The sequence below is a fragment of the Dendrobates tinctorius genome, unplaced genomic scaffold, assembly GCF_039654945.1.
Source record: "Dendrobates tinctorius isolate UK_male_01 unplaced genomic scaffold, ASM3965494v1 ptg000014l, whole genome shotgun sequence".
NCBI classification, from domain to species: Eukaryota; Metazoa; Chordata; class Amphibia; order Anura; family Dendrobatidae; genus Dendrobates; species Dendrobates tinctorius.
In genome coordinates, this window is record NW_027361682.1 from 30,290,239 (window position 1) to 30,303,632 (window position 13,394).

The 13,394-nt window shown below is 40.9% G+C and overlaps 2 protein-coding genes across 2 annotated transcripts in view; one reads left to right on the forward strand and one right to left on the reverse strand.

Annotated features, from left to right (window-relative positions):
• KIF19 (kinesin family member 19) overlaps positions 1–3,602 on the forward strand; it is a 102,967-nt gene extending 99,365 nt beyond the window's left edge. Inside the window, exon 20 of the mRNA XM_073560421.1 lies at positions 887–3,602. Coding sequence (XP_073416522.1) covers positions 887–1,041 — 155 coding nt within the window. The 3' untranslated portion in view covers positions 1,042–3,602. The remainder of the gene's footprint in view (positions 1–886) is intronic.
• Positions 3,366–13,084, reverse strand: BTBD17 (BTB domain containing 17). Its single transcript, XM_073560434.1, has 3 exons — positions 12,947–13,084; positions 6,090–6,366; positions 3,366–5,616 (listed from the first exon to the last, which is right to left on the reverse strand). Exons 1-3 carry the CDS (start codon positions 13,071–13,073, stop codon positions 4,536–4,538), a joined length of 1,485 nt encoding a protein of 494 aa, XP_073416535.1. The 5' UTR covers positions 13,074–13,084; the 3' UTR covers positions 3,366–4,535.
• Between the last annotated feature and the right edge of the window lie 310 nt (positions 13,085–13,394).

The following is a 13,394-nucleotide window of genomic DNA, read 5'->3' on the forward strand; positions in this document are numbered from 1 at the left end:
AACGAGAAAACATTTTTTACAGCTGTTTAAACCGCATGTACAAAAAAACCCTGAAAATGTGTCTGTTCGGGAATGGGGTAAAAAGGAGAATTTCACTTTTAAGGGGGCGTCAGATTAGTTTCCTGCCTGTTTCAAACCCTGGAGAAAGGTAAACATGGACAGGATCAGGATCCCTATACTAATTGGGAAGAAAGAAGATGTATTATCTGAGTAAATGGAGCACTAGTTGTGTGTGCAGGATCCAGGACCTGCAGATCCTGTAACAGGCACTTTACTCCTCCAGCATTATGACTGTCTAATACACAGGCTTGGACTGGCCCATAGGAGAACAGGAGAATCCTCCGGTGGGCCGCCACCCTCTTATATCAGCAGTACTTGGCACAATATACTTGAATCACTGTGTACAGAAAAAGCCAGCATCTTATTCATTTACCAATCTACCCAGTTCATTGTTATAGAAATTTGTGATTGAGGATAATGTCACATTTGTTTATAGGTGAAAAGTGGGGCCCTGGAATAGGTTAGTGGAGGACCCTTGACACCCCAATCCTATATTGCTAATACAACATGAGTAATAAGGAGACTTTGCAGAAAGGGGAACATAAACGCAAAGCTCTAGGGGTGTACAACTCACAGTTGCACCCCAGCCCAGCTGCCCAAGGGGGGCTTTGCACCAGGGAAGAAGACGTCGTGTTAAGTTGCCCTGTCACAATTTTTGCAGTCTACATTAATTAGGGCACTAGGTGGGGCATGATTATTATACCGGCTGTATAATTGTGGCTAGTATGGGTAACCCCATTTTTGGGTTCAGCTGTTTGCTTGTCCTGGATCAGACAATATGCCATAGCATGAAAACCCCCTTTAACGCTCATTCCAATCTACACAGGAAACTTGGCCAAAGTCGGAGACCATCAAGGGGCAGGATCCCAACCTGGCAATGCCAAGAAACAAATTTCCACCAATCAGCGACCACGATTCAACTACAACACTGGAAACGCTGGTGGCATCAATGGAAAGGAGATTCGGGTGCGGAAATATTAGTGGGTTTGGAATGATCCTATAAAGCCAAACAAGCTATCCCATTATAAAGACATGGAATCTCTGGACATTTTTGACCACAGAATTTTATGGAAGTGTTGAAAAAAAGTGTCAAAAGGGCATTTTGTCACCAGTACAGACTTTTTTTTGGATTCTGGAAGGTATTTTCATCGTTACTTCCCCAGACAGAACTGTATTACGTCTCTTGTCTTCTGCTATGGGGATACCAATTATCACTTGGGTACCGGTGGAGACTCTTCCTCGCTGCTATGTAGAATTGACATACCGTTCTGTTCCATAGAGTGCCTGCGCCTCATGGGATTTCTCAATAATCTCCAGGCAAGGTGGATAATTTATCCAAACACCTTCGAAAAATTGTATCAAATTCTTGTAGATGTCTCATAAAACTTGTGCGCCTGTTTGTATTATCACTGGATTATTCTCGACTGTTGTATTTCCGCCAGCCCTAGACCTGACAAGGGCCATGGCATTGACCTTAAATATTGGACACAATGGGCATTATTGGTATTACTACGCAAAGGAACTTGTGCCTTCCTCCGAGTCGGAGAGCATGCGATCCCAAGATGATGCCACGGAGCATCTTACTTATGCAATGGACTAATGTCCAAAGGAGATGACGATTGAACCGTTGGGTAAGGTGCGGGCAATCATGGGCCTCATACCTCCACAGGGTCTATTAAACCTTGGTACTATGCAAATTTACTAGAACTTGTCTGTGAAACGTTTACTTTTTAGAGCAAAGTTTCTTTAGGCAGACGCTGAAATAATAGATCACAATACCAGTCGGGTGGTCCGGTATAGGATTATGCTCATTTTGACCCAATTTGCTGGTATATAATTATATGTGGTCTTTTTTTTTTTTTACACACAAATTTTGAAGCTACTTAAGTGGAAATATTGGCCCAGGAGGGAAGGGGCCAAGGGGCGAAAGCCCCCAATATGGCAGCATGTACTTCAGTTGGTATGGTTTGGCAATGAGTACTTGAGTATGACTATGACAATGACAATGCTTGGAGCATTTATCAGGCCTACACTACCCTAGACTACCAGGGATATTAATATTTAAGACTAAACCACTCTATACCACCATAGATATTCTGGATTAACCCCTAAACCACCTTACATTAATATCTAGGAGTGAAAGTATTTAGGTGGAGAGTTGGTCAGTATTGATCTTGGTATGGGAGGGGGACAAACATCAAAAGTATGGTGGTATATAATGCAACTGTTATGGTATCTTAAAAAGCACTCTATACCACAAGGAATTCCTGGATTAGCTTCAAAACCACCCTATATGACTAGGAGTATTAATATATGAACTACACTATACCACCAGGGATTTCCTGGATTAGCCCTTATATCAACCTATACCTAAGAGTATTAATATTGATACCTAAACTACTCTATACCACCAGGATGTTTTTTAGTTTAGCCCTAAACCATTTTATGCCACCATAAGTATTAATATTATCACCAAACCACCTTATACCACAAGGGATTTCATGGGATTTTGTGTTTTAGCTGTAAACTACCTATTAATATTATTACCTATACTACCAGGGATTTCTTGGCTTAGTTCCTTTAACACTCTATACCACCAGGAGTATTAATATCAATACCTAAACCACTCTATATCACCATAAATTGTCTGGATTAACCTTTACTCCATCCTATATCAGCAGAAATAATATAATGTAACATCCAATCCACCCAATCCCACCTGGAGTATGAATATTAATACCTAAACAACTCTATGCCACCAGGGTTTTTCTGGATTGGCTTTAAACCACCCCATGCCACCAGAAGTATGACAACTAACACGAAAACCACCCTAGATAACAAGGGATAATATAGCAAAGCAGTTATACCACCCAATGCCACTACAAGTATGAATATAAACACCAAAAATCACCCCATACCACCAAGGATTTTCTGAATTACCGTAGCTCCTAAAATGTCCTACACTACCTGAAGTAGCAAAATAAACACCAGAATTAGCCTAAATCACTTAAAGAACCATACAAAGATGTTGTTGAGTTTAGCCTTGAGGCTGGATCCCTACACAGATAACCTTCAATGACGTATTACATGGTACTCATTAAAATGAGTAGTCCGGCTGTATAAATGGATGGACTGAGCTGGCACAAAAGAGATTTTCTTAATTTCTTTTGAAATTAACATCTCCATCACATTTAGACCATACATTCTATTAATTATTACCTCCAGGCCCCACTAGACCACCTGGGATAATATTCATTAAAATAAGACTCGATTAGTAAAAATTGCTAAAGAATTTGACACCATCATAAATCAATGTATTTTATTATAAACAACTAAAAAAAATCATAATCAGGATCTATATTATTCAAGGCCAGAAATTCTTACAGTTCTAGCACTTTTATTATCCTTTCTAGTCGGGAGGGAAATAAAGGTTTTTCTTCTGCGTCTGGATCAGAACTTTGTAAACTTTGTACTGATTATTTTTCTGTTGACTGTTTTTATATATGGTAAATTAAATTGGAATAAAATAATCTCGGTCACAAGACTGGACGGAACATTTTTTTTTAATTCTTAACTCTACATTCCTTAAAAGTGTTGTCCTGGTTTAAAATAACATGGCTGCTTCCTTCCAGAAAAAGCACTCCCACAGTGATCCATGCCGTGGGTCAAGGTTTTACAGCTCAGGTCTGTTGAAGTGAATGGAGCTGATCTGCAATACCACACCCAGCCTGCAGAAAGGTGTGGCGCTGTTTTTGGAAGACAAAAGTCATTTTCTTTTTCCCTCTTTAATGCCTTACCTTAAAATACTCATCTTTGCTGAACTATTGAAACTCTGCTAGCTTTCTTCATGGCAGTCCCTGCAAGTTCAGTGTCTGTATGGTGAAAAATAATGTAAAAAAAATTAAAAACTATCACACTGGTGTCCATCCTGTGGTATTTCTGCTGTATAACTCCCACGTTATCAGAGCATGCTGGCAGTTGTAGTTTCACAACCACTGGGGAACCACAGGTTGGAAACCACTGATCTACAGACCAAACCTATGTCCTTTGTCTTGAAGAGAATGTACAAGTTTTCTACAATATCTGACATTCATGTAGGCCTAGAAGCTGAGACCTAAACTACTGCTGGGTGTCTTGTCCCTAAATGAAGGCAACTATGCGCCCAATAAAATTAGCGGGGCTACAAACACCATCAGCTTCACCCATGAAAACCTCAATGAAGCCAATGCCGACGAATAAATTGATGAAGGTCTCAGCTTTCTGCCTTTGACCCAGAATATCCGTGGAGCGCACCAGCAGATATTTCAAGGGTCTACATACCCTGACAACTGTTCATGTGATCTTGATTAAAACTACTAGATCTTAAGCAACCGTTATAGTAAAATATCCAACTTTTTGTAGAAAAGTGCGTCCACAGTAATGTCTGCACTGAGCATGACGGCCCAAGAGTAGCTGACTGCTATGGAGAATCCATATCACTTGGCCTTGATTAGAGAATGGTAGATAGGCTTGATAATAATATGTAGATGAAGGGAGTTATCGATCAGATACTCTGAGGTTCGTTTCTGCAGATCGGCCTGGGCCAAGAAGTCAGACACTTCATCCGTGCTCTGGTGGACGCTGTAGACGTGCTTCACAAACACCTTGCCTTGCTGTCTCCTCACTCCAACCAGTACGGTCTTCTGGAATGTGACTCCTGCGAAATCTAGACCACTCATGGCCGAAGTGACCACCAGTCGTGGCCTTCCTTCTTCAAGACGATTCGATGGGGAACCACCAGACACGGACTCTGAGTAGACAGGACGGAGACTGACGGGAAGCCAACGTGGAGAAAAGATTGCGTTCCAAGTGATCTTCTTAGTGGAGTCAAAGTTACTTGGGCCAAGTTGAGTTTGAAAGCTGAGGCTTCGATCATCTCTGGCAGGGTTATTGATGATCCACTGGGACCCCCATGATGAAGAAAGATAATTCCGAGGAATGAACATGCTGCAGTTGACATCAAAATACTTTGCGAGGTGAAGGGGAGAAGCAGAGTGAAACTGGAAGGCTTGGAACAGGAGATCCTGGAGAAAATGTTGGTAGGACACCAATAACATGGACTGCTTCTGGATTTGAAAAAGATGACTCGGAGGAATCATGGGGTACCTGATAGACCTCAGGATTTTCTCAACGATGGACACATTTGGGTTGTTCCGATTCACCCATTCTTCAACCGAACTGAACAGTTCTAGCTCGCTCTGCAACACCAAGTCAGATCGTTGTAGAAGAGAGACCATTAGGTCTTCACTCACAGTTGCCCACTCATTGCTACTCATCACGGTGGAAAGGTTCCAGGCTAAAAACTTCAGACAACTTTCCTGCAAGGTTTCATCACCAATCCCTAAAGCGTAATGGTACCAGCTCACTACATGGCCTTGAGTTGACTCACTGGCTAAATGGGTCTTCATATAATCGGCAACGCCTTTCTGTAGCGCCAAAACATGGTACTTGCTGGCCAATCGGTGAAGGGGTATGGCTTGATTTAACTGGACCGAGATCTCCCCACAATAGAAGTACCTGCAAGAATAGTAAGCATATGGAAAGTTTTACTAGTGACAGACCTCAGTCAGTCTGTCCCTGGAAACCATCAACAAGCATGGTGGATACTGTTGATGGATCTTTTTGTGTTCAGTTTGACTACATATCATGACAGCCTGGTTCACTGCACATGAACATTCATATTTAGGTATATGTGAGATTCAGGCTATGGGGTTATTAATGGGACTGTCATAGAGGAGAAGTGACCTGTTAAAGGAGCCCTCTCTATGAGAACTGTAAGAGCAGTTGCAATTCTGGCTGACTATGAAATATCTGAGAATTCTATGTATTACATGGACAGTCATACAACTGAATGACTGCCAGGTGAATAATATTCATCAATAGCAACTTGTTGATGGTTTCCATTGATTTACACTTACAAAAGTATAACTTTAGCACTCTACCACATAATATATGCGGTATACGTTTTACTGAAGTGCTATTTAATTTACCTTATGAATTTCTCAAACAGAACAGCGCACTCCGGGGCCTCCAGAAGCGTCACCACGCTCTTGTTCTCTAGGAGTCCTTCAAAGACGTCACTTTGGAGGACAAGCAGCAGCTGATGAGTGTGGATGATCTTCACTTCATCAGAGTTGGTGGTGTGTATGCGCAGCGTGCTGTCACTGCCGTTGCCATTCTGTAGCAGCTCCTGCAGCCGTTGGATGACCATGGAGGAGTGATTAATGAGAGTGGCTGCGGCATCACCCCCCAAATCAGATTTGTGAGCTGCAAGAAGAAGACAATAGGAAATGCATGTTAACAAGTTCTGTGACACTCTAGTGACCCCTATTAATATACCATCTGATAAAAAAAGATGCTCGAAATGGACCTTTTTGCAACTTTTGAGATGCAGAGTTTCCCTACAGCACACCCGCAGGAAAAATAAAGTATTACAGTGCATTTATATCCAAGGGATGGGGCATGATAAACGGAATCAAGGAACATCAACAAGAGAATCCCTGTCTTGCTCTCTCTTGTAGGTATCGCAGGATGTACCCAGCAAAAGTTTCCAGCAAACCATCATTAAGCTGCTGTTGTCAGATTTTTATTTGTCAGACAAATATTATTTACAGTGGATGTAATGGTTTGCTTTTTTGTGTATGCATTATTAACCTCTGAATACAATGTGAAGGACCAACAGCATCCATGTGATATTGTGCTAAGCTGACATGCAATTGATATAAAGACATATTAAGATCTGTAAGCGGCAGCCGACCTACTTGTTAATGGTTTCCAGGTAGCAGTTGTTTTTTATTATTTATTTCTGAGGGTGATGGTAGATATTACATTTGTTGGCTATAGTGAGTAGTAGTACATAATTAAACATGGTCGAGTGATACAAGATGGTCGATGTGACTGATTCCTACAGTCGATCACTGACTTACTGTTAATCATCTCACTGACAACCATTACAGTCAGGCTCTCCACAAACTGATAGCTGATAACAGAGAACAGCAGATAGCATTCAACAACGTAAAAAACACAGTAAAATTAGAACTCCATTCCCTTTATACTGCCATCTAAAATAAGGAGGAAGCTGCCCCATGACCACATGTTCCCAGGGGATTGAATACTTATTTTGATGGCTGGACAATATTCCAGGCAGCACAGTCCGCTCTTCAGCTCGGTCTCTGCCAGAAACTCATTTACATCTCGTGACAGCACAAAAGAGGTTCCCAACCCAGTAACCCATTGCACAGAATGAGTCCACCACAGCAACAGCGGAGGAACGGGCACCCTCCCTCTTGCCCACCACCCCTGGCCTTGTTCCGCTCCCTCACAATTTGGCTTTAAGAGTCAACTGGACAACGTACAAAAGCTCATTGACGTTCTATTCACATGCGGCAGCACAAACTCCGGAGCGGCCCAGCCAGCCTGTCCCACATCCCATTCAGACCGGAGGACAGATGGCACAATGGCTACCGAAGGGATTACCCCCTCTTAACTCTTCTCTTTCCATAAAGAGTGGAAACAGTCACCCATTAAAACAAACACCATATGGGAGCCCTTCAAATGCCATGTTATCAGAAGAGTGGAATATATGTATATACTGTATATGTATGTATGATGTGTGTGTATATATGTGTGTATGTATGCTGTGTACATATATGTGTATGTATGCTGTGTGTGTACATATATGTGTATGCATGCTGTGTGTGTATATGTGTATGTATGCTGTGTGTGTACATATATGTGTATGTATGCTGTGTGTGTACATATATGTGTATGTATGCTGTGTGTGTATATATATATGTGTATGTACATTTATGTGTATGTATGCTGTGTGTGTACATATACAGTATGTGTATGTATGCTATGTGTGTACATATGTGTATGTATGCTGTGTGTGTATATATATGTGTATGTATGTTGTGTGCGTACATATATGTGTATGTATGCTGTGTGTGTACATATATGTGTATGTATGCTGTGTGTGTACATATATGTGTATGTATGCTGTGTGCGTATATATATGTGTATGTATGCTGGGGGCGTACATATATGTGTATGTATGCTGTGTGTGTATATATATGTGTATGTATGCTGTGTGTGTACATATATGTGTATATATGCTGTGTGTACATACAGTGGGGCAAAAAAGTATTTAGTCAGTCAGCAATAGTGCAAGTTCCACCACTTAAAAAGATGAGAGGCGTCTGTAATTTACATCATAGGTAGACCTCAACTATGGGAGACAAACTGAGAAAAAAAAATCCAGAAAATCACATTGTCTGTTTTTTTTTTCATTTTATTTGCATATTATGGTGGAAAATAAGTATTTGGTCAGAAACAAGCAATCAAGATTTCTGGCTCTCACGGACCTGTAACTTCTTCTTTAAGAGTCTCCTCTTTCCTCCACTCATTACCTGTAGTAATGGCACCTGTTTAAACTTGTTATCAGTATAAAAAGACACCTGTGCACACCCTCAAACAGTCTGACTCCAAACTCCACTATGGTGAAGACCAAAGAGCTGTCAGAGGACACCAGAAACAAAATTGTAGCCCTGCACCAGGCTGGGAAGACTGAATCTGCAATAGCCAACCAGCTTGGAGTGAAGAAATCAACTGTGGGAGCAATAATTAGAAAATGGAAGACATACAAGACCACTGATAATCTTCCTCGATCTGGTGCTCCACGCAAAATCCCACCCCGTGGGGTCAGAAGGATCACAAGAACGGTGAGCAAAAATCCCAGAACCACGCGGGGGGACCTAGTGAATGAACTGCAGAGAGCTGGGACCAATGTAACAAGGCCTACCATAAGTAACACACTACGCCACCATGGACTCAGATCCTGCAGTGCCAGACGTGTCCCACTGCTTAAGCCTGTACATGTCCGGGCCCGTCTGAAGTTTGCTAGAGAGCATTTTGATGATCCAGAGGAGTTTTGGGAGAATGTCCTATGGTCTGATGAAACCAAACTGGAACTGTTTGGTAGAAACACAACTTGTCGTGTTTGGACGAAAAAGAATACTGAGTTGCATCCATCAAACACCATACCTACTGTAAAGCATGGTGGTGGAAACATCATGCTTTGGGGCTGTTTCTCTGCAAAGGGGCCAGGACGACTGATCCGGGTACATGAAAGAATGAATGGGGCCATGTATCGTGAGATTTTGAGTGCAAACCTCCTTCCATCAGCAAGGGCATTGAATATGAAACGTGGCTGGGTCTTTCAACATGACAATGATCCAAAGCACACCGCCAGGGCAACGAAGGAGTGGCTTCGTAAGAAGCATTTCAAGGTCCTGGAGTGGCCTAGCCAGTCTCCAGATCTCAACCCTATAGAAAACCTTTGGAGGGAGTTGAAAGTCCGTGTTGCCAAGCGAAAAGCCAAAAACATCACTGCTCTAGAGGAGATCTGCATGGAGGAATGGGCCAACATACCAACAACAGTGTGTGGCAACCTTGTGAAGACTTACAGAAAACGTTTGACCTCTGTCATTGCCAACAAAGGATATATCACAAAGTATTGAGATGAAATTTTGTTTCTGACCAAATACTTATTTTCCACCATAATATGCAAATAAAATGAAAAAAAACAGACAATGTGATTTTCTGGATTTTTTTTTCTCAGTTTGTCTCCCATAGTTGAGGTCTACCTATGATGTAAATTACAGACGCCTCTCATCTTTTTAAGTGGTGGAACTTGCACTATTGCTGACTGACTAAATACTTTTTTGCCCCACTGTATGTGTATGTATGCTGTGTGTACATATGTGTATGTATACTGTGTGTGTACATATGTGTATGTATGCTGTGTGTGTATATATGTGTGTATGTATGTTGTGTTTACATATATGTGTATGTATGTTGTGTGTACATATGTATATGTATGCTGTGTGTGTACATATGTGTATGTGTGCTGTGTGTACATATATGAGTATGTATGCTGTGTGTATATATGTGTGTATGTATGCTGTGTACATATATGTGTATGTATGCTGTGTGTACATATATGTGTATGTATGCTGTGTGTACATATATGTGTATGTATGCTGTGCATGTGTACGTATGTGTATGTTGTGTGTTCATATATGTGTATGTATGCTGTGTGTACATATATGTGTATGTAGTATGCTGAGTGTGTGTTCATGTCTACATGTCTGACAGCCATTCCATTCTAGTGTCAGTTGAATTCCAATCAGAGTACATCTCATTCTACTTAATGTGCTTCTGATTAGGTGATCATCTGAACCAAATCTTATTTAACGAAGGGAAGTATAAAAACCCTGCTGTGGTGTTCACAATCCTCTTGCAATAGGACAAGCTGGATGGCAAAACAAGTGCTAGTAATATCCCAAAAGTAATAGGAATGAAAAAATAACTTTTAACCATGCCACAGGAGTTGAAAAGAAAAGTCTTGAGTGAGGAAAAGAAGGGCTCAATGCTGGCTTTACTAGCAGAGGGATACAGTGAGTCTCATGTTGCCTCCATCCATAAAATTTCTAAATCGGCAGTCCATTACAACAAGGTCAAGCAACAAATATTGAGGACAACAAAGCAACAGACCAGCAGAGGGCGAAAACGAAGCTCCACTGACCGGGATGACCGTCATCTTATTCGAATGTCACTCAGCAACTGCAGGATGACATCAAGTGACCTTTAAAAGGAATGGCAAATGGCAGCTGGGTTGATGTGCACAGCAAGAGCAGTTCATAACAAGCTCCTAGAGGCAGGGCTCAAGTCATGTAAAGCTAGAAAAAAAGCCTTTCATCAATGAGAAGCAAAAGAGAGCCAGGCTGAAGTTTGCCAAAGACCATAAGGATTGGACCATAGAGGACTGAAGTGATGTAATCTTCTCTGATGAGTCTAATTTTCAGCTTTAAACTAGTAGCAAAGACACAAAAGAAGACTAAAGCCTCCAAAAATTTAAATTACACAGCAGAAAAAAAGGCAGCACTGCTTACCTGCCCAGATCTTAGAACAAATGCACTACAGGTGCAGCAAGCCCATGTAGCAAGATGTTATCAACACAGGTGCAAAATACTAAATTAACAGCCACTCTCCACCTACCCATTCCTGGAGGGGGCGACTGCTTAGTATACATTTGCACAATGAATGCCCGCATAGGGCGCTGTTCACATAAGGGTACTGCACAGTGCCTGGTTCACAGCCTATTAGTCACGCTCCTACTATTCGATTAGGAAGGCTGGCCAGCACACCCTCAATGCATCCTATTGCGCAATGTATTTTTCGCTGCGCACGCCGATAGAGTTACAGTAGCGTAGCTCTGGGTGGGCCCTTCAGAGCATGGGGCCACGGGCCACCGCCCCCTCTGCCCCCCCAGTAGCTACGCTACTGACCCACTGTGAAATTTGGTGGAGGATGGGTGATGATCTGGGGATGCTTCAGCAAGGCTGGAATTGGGCAGGTTAATCGTTGCGAAGGACGTATGAATCAAGCCGATTACAAGGTTATCCTGGAAAAACAGTTGATTCCTTCTGCTCAGGCAATGTTCCCCAACTCTGAGGACAGGTTTTTCTAGCAGGACAATGCGCCATGCCACACAGCTAGATCAATCAGTGTGTGGAAGAAGGACCACCACATCAAATCTCTGTCATGGCCAGCCCAATCTCTAGACCTGAACCCCATTGAAAACCTCTGGCATGTAATCAAGAGGAAGATGGATAGTCACAAGCCATCAAACAAAGAAGAACTGCTTACATTTTGTACCAGAAGTGGCATAAGGTCACCCAAAAGCAGTGTGAAAGACTGGTGGAAAGCATGCCAAGACGCATGAAAGCTGTGATTAAAAATCATGGTTATTCCACAAAATATTGATTTCTGAACTCTTCCTGAGTTAAAACATTAGTATTGCTGTTTCTAAACGAACTTGTTTTCTTAGCATTATTTGAGGTCTGCAAGGACTGCATTTTTTTGTTATTTTGACCTTTTCTTATTTTCTGAAAATAAATACAAAATTTAGTGCTTGGAAATTCGAAGACATGTTGTCAGTAGTTTATAGAATATAAAAGCAATTTACATTTTACTCAAAAATATATCTATAAAGAGAAAAATCAGACAAAGTGAAAATGTTGCAGTGGTCTCTTAATTTTTGTTAGAGCTGTATATCTTAAATAAAAAGAATAAACAATGATAAAATATCATTTAAAATATAACTTAAAAAAAAGATTTAAAAAAATGAAAAAGAGAAAAAAGTAAAATCTTCCTCCTCCTTCTCCAAATAAACTACAGTTTAAAACAGCAAAACCAAGATATATATATATAACAAAATGGGCATTCTGTTAAATATTTTTTTTGTAGTCCAGAAGAAAAAAAATATAATTAGTCAGGGTTTATAAAAGAACTTCCACAACCTCAACTTTCTTCTAAAAGCAAAAATAAACAACCAAACTAATAATAAAAATATATAATAATAATAATTTAATCACTATCATATATTATAATATAATAATACAAATATTAACACAAAAATTCTACCACTTTTTCTTATCTTAATAAAAGTGACTCGACCTGTGTAAAGGAAAAAAAAATCTAAAAAATAAAAAAAGCCCATTAAACACGATCTAACGGTACATTTTTTTTCCTGTTATTTATATAAATTAAACTAAAATAGAAAAGTGAAAAATAATCATGAAAAGAAAAATCACATGCAAGAAATGCGCAATTTTTTTTTTGCTAAATAAAATCATCCTTTTTTTTAATAAAATGCCTGCCATGTGATTATAAACAAGGGATCCGGGCGAAATGTCTTTTAACGTAGGTAGACCTATTGTTTTGGATTGCTGTGACTTGTAGTCCCCCCAGGGCATAACATATGAGTGGAGTAGAATCCTCTTACCTCCTTCTGCAGTGATGAAAAGCAGAGGCACCAGGACCAGCCACCGCCGCCCTCCTAGGACAAGGCGATTCCCCCTCTCCATCCTGACACCTCTTCTCTGCTCATTTTCTGGCAGTGAATTGGGCATTCCCTATTTATACTGGGCGCTGGTCCTCTCGGGTTGTCAGTTGTCAGTCACAGTCATTGGTGCGCATCTTCCCGTTGTCATGGGAACCAGTGTTTGTGTTCAGAATGCCATGAAAGTTCCATTCTCACATCCACTAATGGGATATAATGGATGGAGCAGAAGCTCACCCTTCCCTTTGGGGAGATTAAGACCTATTTGCAATTAAAGAGACAGTCCCAAGAGAGTCCATTTAAAGGCGTAGTAACCCGAATCATTTAAACCTATGTATGTAACTTTTCACATTGTTGCATTTTTTTCTCATTGCCTTCTATGGTGACATAA